Genomic DNA, 10,000 nt, shown 5'->3' with positions numbered 1-10,000 from the left:
ATACATATATATACATACACATATATATACATATACATATATATATATATATATATATATATATATATATATATATTTATATATATATATGTATATATATATATATATATATATATATATATATATATATATATGTATGTGTGTATGCATATATACTAACATCATTATTATTACTACTTCCAACATAGCATTCTCCACACAGGCATTAGATTAGAAAGCAGTCCATCCTAAAGATTTCAACTGGAAACTGAAATACAAAACTGAATCCATAACAAGACTATATTGTTCACACAAGACAGGTGGATAAATAAACCATCGAAAACTAAATTTACCATCTTTATTTCATAACCATCACAGAGTAATTAAAGAGCATTAAGATCAAAATACCAATGGAGAGGTAATGGTAATGCAATGTCTTCAAAAGACAACAAATAACTTATCATATCAGCATCTGCCATTTTACTTTTATTTGTAAAAGATATCAATATTATTTATTATTGAAACATTATAAAATATCTGTGTACATATTTTGATACTCCAATTCCTTGTGCTACACACATGGTTGGCAATAACTTTTGAAACCTTTGTACACTTTTATCTCTTTTGAGCATACTTTATAGCTGGTTGAAAATAAGCACATAACTGCTTCAGACATTTCTTAAACACGGGCTAGTCTTTAAACCACTTAACCAAAGCTTCACTAATACTGCCATTCATTCAGCTTCAAATCTAGAACTCTACATTGTAAAAAGAAATGCAATGATCCTAAATAACGTACTGGCAGATCAAATTGGAAGACAATGCATATGGACTATGTTGAAAAAAAAAACACTAAATGTATGTTGCAGTGAAATCAATGCAAGGATTTTCATTAAAAAATCATTACTATTCTCTCTCCCATGCAAAGATTCTGTGCAGAGCAACTCCTGCTACAAGGCACAAATGTAGTTAGGATGTATCTTTTTGTGTGTGTAAACTTATAAATGTATATAGGTCTGCTATATATTGTCTCCTAAGTAGAGAAACATGTATACAAATACAGTTCATATCCTCTGCACTAAAGCAAAAATGAAGTGCAAATATCAAGAAAAAGTAATATAAACAAACCTAGAACATATCTTACACATTCTCTCTGCTCATGAATACAATACGCATTTATTGCATTACAAAGATATTAATTAGTTCATAACCATCATAAAATGCTCACATTGTCATCACCCAGCTTGATACTACAGCTCAATATATTTGAACAGCTTACAGCACACACCAAGCAGGCATAAAAAAATGTATAAAAACTTTCAAAAGTTGCCTTATAACATATAGCAAAAATTTCAAAATCTGTGGCACATGAATTACACGAACAGCTCTGAACACTGAACACAACTTCCCCCATGTCATGATACTCTCGAGCAATAAAAAAGAGAATTAAAAAAGATTCTTCATTACAACCATTCTATAAAAAATATGAGGCAGGAAAGAAGTTCCACAAAGCAAAGCTTCTGACTTATCTTTAACCCTCAAAAAAATATTAATAATAATAAAGAAAAAAAAAGACAGTTCTCGAAAAATACAAGAAACATCTAAAGCATACGTTGTACAGACTCACAACCTCTGAAACCATTGTGAGTTACAGAAGAGTTAACTATGAAAATCTTGTTGGAACCTGTAAGCATTCTGTTATGAAAACAGTTGGGACTAGATGAACACCAGAAAAAAAAAGAAAAAAAAAAATAATAATAACTGTGAAAAAATGCACAAAACCTGCGAGCTGCAGAAAGCAATGAACAAGTATGTGACACTGACCTTAGAAGTTCTAAGCAACATTTCAAACAAAATTTACTTTGTTACAGCTGCCACTTCATCAATTCTATTCTGAGAAAATGACAACAAAAGCAAAACAGGCAGAAAATGTAAAACTCTAATCCTCCCTCATTGTACAAACTGGTATCCAAATACCCACAATGAAAATTACCAAATCTACTCTACGGTTCCATTATGCCTCATTGCATCTATCCTAAAGTGCAGCTTTCAATGGGAAAAACTGCAAGTCAACAACTTTACTTATATATATTTTTTTTAAATTCATTTACTAACGGTCAAATGAACTTCTTTTGTAAATAAACCAACAAGGTACTTTTTTTTCTTTTCATAAAAAGTATTTGAGCAATAACAAATTACAATGTAGCAGAAGAAAGAAATAAGTAAAATGACCCTTTTAAAATATTTCCCACAAAAAACAGAAAAAAATATGAAGAAAAATAACATTCTATGCTTTCCTTACATCAAAAATATTCATCAACTAACCACTTCTTTCATCACTAACATCATGTCAATTGTGCAAATAATAATACTACAACATTTTTGTTTTTTTATAAAACTAAATATCATTTACACAAAGACGTCATATATATCATTGCTAAGGTATATTTCGTAATCCTGAGTCACACATCAAAAGAGGTTTTCAAAGGTCTCAATCACGAAGCCACATTGTTATCCTGGGATCTAAGAACAATCCCATTTATGCTTTTTGTATACTTGGACTAAATGCTATTCACTAAGTTATTAATTCAGCAAGTGACTGAGGGATGGACAAACAGGAGGCAAACCATAGGGGAAAATATACTAATAAAACAAAAATGAAAAACAGGGCAAACGGGGAACGAGAAAATAAACGTATAAAAAAAGACAAAAGGCTATAAGCCACAGAACACCTGAGAGGGAAAAATGTCACACCAACACCAATTTCACATGTACATATTTTTTTAAAATCAAACAATAGAGAAAAAGAAAAAGAAAATGGTCAAAGCAAGTGTCAGATAACTGTGAACTCAAATATTGTGGATGGGTTTTCTGAACTTTAACATAAAAATATATGTATAATTCATCAAAAGCACCATATAAGTGGTACACATTTTTTTCATATAATGCAATTCTTAAGATTTAAGACAATCTCCAAAAATATACACTGTATTTCTTGCCCAAACTACTACAGAATATCTCTAAAATGAAGACATATTTGCCACAAAAAAAAAAAAAATTATTGAACCCTTTATATTTGTAGATTTAATACTGATACTTTCAATACTAAAGTTAATGTGCTTTCTAAAGATTGTTTTACACTTGCTTGACCATATATTGGATTCTTTATCCACTGCTTGTTTGCTTTACACCTTTTTCTAATACATCAGTGACCTATGGATACATTCCTGACAGATGAAAACAGTCCTGTTTTATGAATATCCCTCCGTAATTACCAAAGGCAATGAGTCGAGATGCTAAGAAAAGTATATATCTTCACACAAAGTGGGATAATCTTAATAACTCATCACAAAGGATGCTACTCCTTTCAAAATATCTCAAGCATGCTATTCTCTTTTGGCAAATCAATTGTCGTGTAAGAGGAAAATATACTCAAAATTCAAATGTAAACTTGCAGGTACTCTATTTGACACTTCTGCGGTGATGCAGCATTATATTATAAAAAGTGCAATTTATTACATTCTTTACATAATCTTGAACACTTTCTTGTTTTAAAACTGGGAGAGATCTCTGGCTTTCAGAATGGCTGCCTTGGCCTTGGAAGATCCCCAAATAAATCTACTGAAGTGCTGTGGACACTGCGAGCCAGAGCTTTGATTGACGCTGCCATCTGGTCCGTATCTGAGGGTCTCTGTAAAATAAAATATGAACAAATGAATACACATTCTCAGATATAATGACAATAAAAAGAAGACAGCTGTTGTGTACGATGAAAAAAAATTTGATAATACCCATCCTCGTATTGCCAAGTCTCTAACAACTGAAATAACTAAAATATACATACACATATATATTTTCAAAGGCAAGAAATATTCATACTTATTTAATTTCATGAAATTATCTATAAAAAAATTAAATTGATATGAATCACAGACATAGGCTATTAAATAAGTGACTGATGAAAATAACAACTAAAACCTAACAACTACACTCATTTTTTGACAGATATTATGAACACAAATAATATCCTAATTTTCAATTATTTGTTGAAAACACTCACAAATAAACTTTGTCTGGATTTTTTATTCAATAACCTTATCAATACTCATGTATAATTGACCTTGTAGACTTCTTACAAACATATACTCATAAAATATTCCCACTAAATAGTAGAAAATTCCAGCTCTCATATAAACAATAACCTCTACAAGCTGCACTGCTATACTGGAAATTATATTCTACACAGTTATTCATGATAAACCTATCAATCCTGACAGCATCTGCAGACTTCTCATAAAATTCAACAAAATAATAAAAATAATTTCAAAGAGTATAACCTCGTCTCCATAAAGAGATATAAGTCTCACCTCAATATTGAGAGGTTCTTTCTGCGGAGGCATTGGTCTTGTGCTGGGCCACATGGGAACATTAACAGGGACAGACTGAGCTAGATCTCTTACAGGAACACGGCCACCTGGGATGTGGATCCCTTCATCATGGTTAGAATCTGAAATACAAAGAGAGATCAGTAATAAGTCTTACTTGGTCCTCAATGACTCATAGTAGTTCTAATATAAGCTATTTGTTAACAAATACATAATCAATAGCTCCTTTTACTTTGGCAAGTTTTCCCCAGAAAAAAAAATAAATAAATAATCTATGCTAATAAAAAATACCACTCGTCACACTTCATAATCTAGCCTTAAACATAAAATTTTAAAATAAATAATCAAAAAAGAAAAGCATAATATAATACCTAACAAAAAGAAAACAACAAATTCAATCTTACATACCATCTGTATCATCCTCATCCGAGTGATAAGTAGCTTGCGGGGACACAACGCTTGCTTCCATCATGCCATCCATGTCGAAAAGTCCTGAAATTAGGCATGATTTAATTGGAAGAGTATGGAAATTTGACATTCATATTGATTTGATACTCATATTTGATCAAAATTCAAGGGGGAGGAGGAGGAGGAGGCGGCGGAGGAGGAGGAGGAGGAGGAGGAGGAGGAGGAGGAGGAGGAGGAGGAGGAGGAGGAGGAGGAGGAGGAGGAGGAGGAGGAGGAGGAGGAGGAGGAGGAGGAAGAGGAAGAGGAAGAGGAAGAGGAAGAGGAAGAGGAAGAGGAAGAGGAAGAGGAAGAAGAAGAAGAAGAAGAAGAAGAAGAAGAAGAAGAAGAAGAAGAAGAAGAAGAAGAAGAAGAAGAAGAAGAAGAAGAAGAAGAAGAAGAAGAAGGAGACGAAGAAGAAGAAGAAGAAGAAGAAGGAGACGAAGAAGAAGAAGAAGAAGAAGAAAAGGAGAAGAAGAAGAAGAAGAAGACAAAAAGAAAAACAGAAAAGGAAAAAAAGAAAAAGAAAAATGAAAAGGAAAAAACAGGGAAATAAAAAAAAATGGAAAAGAAAAAGAAAAATGGAAAGGAAAAAGAAAAAAGGAAAAGAAAAAGAAAGAAAAAAAAGAAATAGGAAAAACTTATAAGTAAAAAAGAAAGCCAAAAAATTAAAAAAGAAAAAATTAACCAACCTTCTGCATCTAAGGACTGTGCAACTCGCACATTTCCCTGAGGTTTCACTCTTGGTACCGATACAGAGGATGAGAGGCGCATGGATTTCATTGCTCCCTGTCGAGTGAAGAAATCTTGTTATCCAAAGTTTTTCTTTTCTTGGTCTTACCTCCCTATTTACTGTTAATGGATTACTTAACATAATGGATATGCAGGATAGCTTATCTGCGTATGTAAAATTTCTATTAGAAAACTGCAAATTATGGAGAATGTATTATATATTACAGTGTAGGCAGGTTTCTTTCCTTAGTGAGTTTCTAACAATTACATGTGCATACTTAAATTACAAGCAAACATGTACATATGAACATATATATATAGATATATGCAAATACTCTAAGTATATAAACAACTATTAACATAAATATACATACAAATATATAAACATACATATGCACTTCCACATACTCTCCCAAACTCAAGATTATGCATCTACCTCATGAATGCATACAGATATCTATACATAATATACATAAATGCACCTGAATGCATAAATGTACATACATATATATATTATCAAAGGCAAGAAATATTCATACTCATTTAATTTCAAGAAATTATCTACATAAAAACTTGAATTGATATGAATCACAGACATAGGGTATTTAATAAGTGACTCTGATGAAAATAACAACTGGTTAGTTTCTCAAGCCAAAGCTAATATCTAGTAAAATCTTTGGTAAAGTTGGGCAAGGATCAGCACTGCTTACTTATCCAGCCTGTTGTCAGGAGGACAAGATCCCATAACCACAATCGGGACACAGACATATGACAAGATAAAGTGTCACCCATCTTCTGTGATTATTCACCGTAATATGATCACATGTCTCCTGCAGCCAATGGGTTAAAACTTTAGTTTTAATAGAACTGAAAAGATGAGTCCTAGTATGTGCATACTTCATGCCCTGAAAACCATTACCGTGTATCAGCTATACCAATTCCATAAAATTTTCATGTTTGTGAGGGCTCACCGTGATTCCTTGTGCTTGGCTCATGCCCATTGGCTGCGACATCCTATTCTGAATGTTGACCAAAGGCGGTAGAGCTGTGTCTGGTTCCTCATGAGCCTCTTCCAGGTCCTCCTCTTCTTGAAACAGGTGCTCCTCATCCCTTTCCCTGTCCATGGAACTCATTTCACTGAGTGGTCCTCTTGCTCCTTCTAAGTCCAGGGAAGCTACGGGGTCCTCTTCTCCTTGCAAATCTAAGGCAGTCTGGGATTTGGAGAGAAAAAGTTTGTTTAGAAAATCAGAAACTATATTGCTTAATGCACTTTTCCCCCTAGTTTGAATGCAGAAAAAAATTCCATGCATTAGCACTAAAATGTATTTCAAAAGTTAAGAATAGAAATATTAGAATCTAACAGCAAAATAAAAAGAAGTTTAGAACAATATAGTGTCTCTTGAGGGAAAAATCATAGCATAAATGCAATAAATTTTACATGAAATTAAGATATAATTTCTGCTCCTTTGTAGTAACAGTCATGTCACACAAAAAATGATCTACTGTAACATGCCATGAAAACCTATGATAATGAATACATCAATAGTCCTTTGCTAATGTATCTGTAAATATCTTTTCTTGCTATTCACTTCTCAAACTTGGTAGTAATTCCTATATTTCTAATCAAAATAAGAATATTTTTAACAAGCTTTACTATGAATGCCATTTCAATTCTATCTAACATATCATCAAGTATCTGGTATCTGAGTGGATAAATAATCCCTTTTTCAATGCTCACCACTTTTGGTCCAAAGAGAACATATCCAAATTATATCAAATCAATTTCACTAGCTTGTGAGTGAGTTAAGCATTGGTCTGTATAGTTTTCAACTAGAAAAATGCTATAATAAGGTAACATAAATATATTGTTTTTTTCTCTCCAAAATATTGCCTTTAGTGTGGTCAAGTTTTCTCATTTAAGCAACAACTTGTGTAACTAATCACTTCATTTACACATAAAGGTTATATGATTGTTCAAATCCAAGAAGACAAAGAAAACTGATCCAAATATTTTTAAAAATGCATTTATAACAAAAGGCAGTAAAAGCAAAATGAAAGTGGGGGGTAAGAGAAATGCAGCAATAATAAAAAGCAAATTTTGGCAAAAAACACTCCTCCCTTTTCTCAATTAGAGGGCACTACACCATAGCCATACCTGAACATTAGCAAGGAGTCTCATAATAGTCTGTCTATCTCTGCGTGTGCGAGCCTGCAGGGCATTGAGGGCCGCCTGCTGTTGGTCAGTGTATTGCCGAATGTTAGCCTCTACCTGCGCCTCCGCTTTTTTTAGGAACTTAGCAACCTGAATGCATAAGGATAGAGGACCAGTATAAGAAAGGGATCCACTTCTCACTAAAAGGAATGGGGGAGGAAGAGGGGGCAGGGAGGGGGAGGGAGGGAGAGGGAGGGAGAGGGATGGAGAGGGATGGAGAGGGAGGGAGAGGGAGGGAGGGAGGGAGGGAGGGAGGGAGGGAGGGAGGGAGGGAGGGAGGGAGGGAGAGAGAGAGAGAGAGAGAAAGAGAGAGAGAGAGAGAGGGAGAGAGAGAGAGAGAGAGAGAGAGAGAGAGAGAGAGAGAGAGAGAGAGAGTGAGTGAGTGAGTGAGTGAGTGAGTGAGTGAGTGAGTGAGTGAGTGAGTGAGTGAGTGAGTGAGTGAGTGAGTGAGTGAGTGAGTGTGTGTGTGTGTGTGTGTGTGTGTGTGTGTGTGTGTGTGTGTGTGAGAAAGAGAGAGAGTGTGAGAGATAGTGTGAGAGAGAGTTAGAGAGAGAGTTAGAGAGAGAGTGTGTGAGAGAGTGAGTGTGAGTGTGAGTGTGAGTGTGAATATCAGTGAGAGTGAGTGTCAGTGTCAGTGGAGTGAGAGTGAGAGTGAGTGTGAGTGTGTGATTGAGTGTGAGTGTGAGTGTGAGTGTGAGTGTGAGTGAGAGTGAGAGTGAGAGTGAGAGTGAGAGTGAGAGTGAGAGTGAGAGTGAGAGTGAGAGTGAGAGTGAGAGTGAGTGTGTGATTGAGTGAGTGTTAGTGTGAGTTAGTGTGAGTGTGTGTGTGAATATAAGAATGATTCCACTATGATTCTCTCTACCTGGGTGTTTAAAGACCTGAAAACAGGTAAGTCAAAGATGCATATTTGAGAAGAAAGACCAGATTAATGAAGAAAAAAAATGGATTAAGCACATTCAATCATAAGAAGTTAAAAAATGGAATGTGTGGAATGCAAAATCATATAAAATCTAAACTTACAGGAACCATCCGTCCACATCTGCAATCTTAATCACTTATAGCCTTCATGAAAAACAGTAAGCCTAACCAACACCATTATGGAAGAGGAATAAGCACATCAAAAGAGACATTAGATAATGTGAGTATCATTAAAAAAATGGGTAAGCATGAAGAAACCATACTGTTAACAATTGCGTAATTACTTGCATACTTCCATATAGGTTACATTACCCATTTTCTTTTGCAATGTAAAGGTAATATGTATTTTTGATGAGTCTATTTTCCACAAGTCAGGGTCTTCCATTGTGTACAGAATTCTTCCTAGTAGTTTGAAAGCATCATTTACTGTCAAACTTCTTAACCCACTGATGCTGGGTACATGTACTGTTCTCCATAGTTTTGTTTTGTGAAAAGTATCTACTCATAGAGGGCTCCACTAGCGCTCAGTCACAAGTCAATTGCTAGGCCTACAAGACCTCATCTGTTTTTTTTTTATCTTATGTTCTCATTAATGATGCTGTTACTATCATTATTCTTCTGATTATAATACGGTTAACAATACCAATGAAAATATAAAATAAAGAAGCATCTCTATGGAAATTAACACCTACGATCTGAATGTTGCTACAGTCCTATCATGGAAAAATATGGGTCGAGGGCTGGGTGACCCAAACTTGCCGTAATGAGCGAAGGTCAGGGTGACAGAAAAGACTCGCCGTGAGTGCATAAACCTCTTGAGTATGATTTGACTCAGTTGGCGCCTAGCATTATTCTCATCGATAAACAAATGTGGAATGTAACTTGCATAAGTCGTAACTAGAAGAGCACCAGCTCTAGGAAGGACACCATTTCCATTTCCATGCTGCGCACTGTATTCCTGGCCACTGTGACCAGCAGCACAGGTTATACTATGGAAAATTGAAAATTACGAAAAATATGATATATGACAAATAACCAAATGTTCCATAAACATATTTTTTTTCTTGCACTAGGTTATTTACTACATAGAGAGATGATATGGGGTCTGAGCAAGACAAATAAGCTATCACCATCTGAATAAAGCAAATCAAAAGACAAATATGGACATTGGAAAATGGCAAAAGAGCTAAAAAGGTTTACATAAAATATCTTGGCAAAGGGGAGGCACAGAATCTTGTCAATGCTCATGGGTGCCCATGCACGTCCGAGATGTTGGCTACTTACATAAACCACTGCCTCTATTTTTGGCCCCATGATTTCCGTGACGGAA

The 10,000-nt window shown here is 34.7% G+C and overlaps 2 protein-coding genes across 2 annotated transcripts in view; both read right to left on the bottom strand.

The window, feature by feature from the left end:
- LOC138866881 (uncharacterized) overlaps positions 1 to 1,398 on the bottom strand; it is a 4,227-nt gene extending 2,829 nt beyond the window's left edge. The window contains exon 1 of the mRNA XM_070140703.1: positions 1,310 to 1,398. Coding sequence (XP_069996804.1) covers positions 1,310 to 1,398 — 89 coding nt within the window. The remainder of the gene's footprint in view (positions 1 to 1,309) is intronic.
- PRAS40 (Proline-rich Akt substrate 40 kDa) overlaps positions 324 to 10,000 on the bottom strand; it is a 36,139-nt gene continuing 26,462 nt past the window's right edge. The window contains exons 6-11 of the mRNA XM_027354698.2: positions 7,696 to 7,842; positions 6,512 to 6,751; positions 5,501 to 5,597; positions 4,773 to 4,856; positions 4,347 to 4,486; positions 324 to 3,670 (exon numbers count right to left, since the gene is read on the bottom strand). Of these exons, the coding sequence (XP_027210499.2) occupies positions 3,557 to 3,670; positions 4,347 to 4,486; positions 4,773 to 4,856; positions 5,501 to 5,597; positions 6,512 to 6,751; positions 7,696 to 7,842 (822 nt within the window). The 3' untranslated portion in view covers positions 324 to 3,556. The remainder of the gene's footprint in view (positions 3,671 to 4,346; positions 4,487 to 4,772; positions 4,857 to 5,500; positions 5,598 to 6,511; positions 6,752 to 7,695; positions 7,843 to 10,000) is intronic.

The sequence above is a fragment of the Penaeus vannamei genome, chromosome 27 (genome assembly GCF_042767895.1).
Source record: "Penaeus vannamei isolate JL-2024 chromosome 27, ASM4276789v1, whole genome shotgun sequence".
In the NCBI taxonomy this organism is placed as follows: domain Eukaryota; kingdom Metazoa; phylum Arthropoda; class Malacostraca; order Decapoda; family Penaeidae; genus Penaeus; species Penaeus vannamei.
Note: the sequence above shows the minus strand (reverse complement) of the source record. Positions and strands in the feature narration are given on the sequence as shown.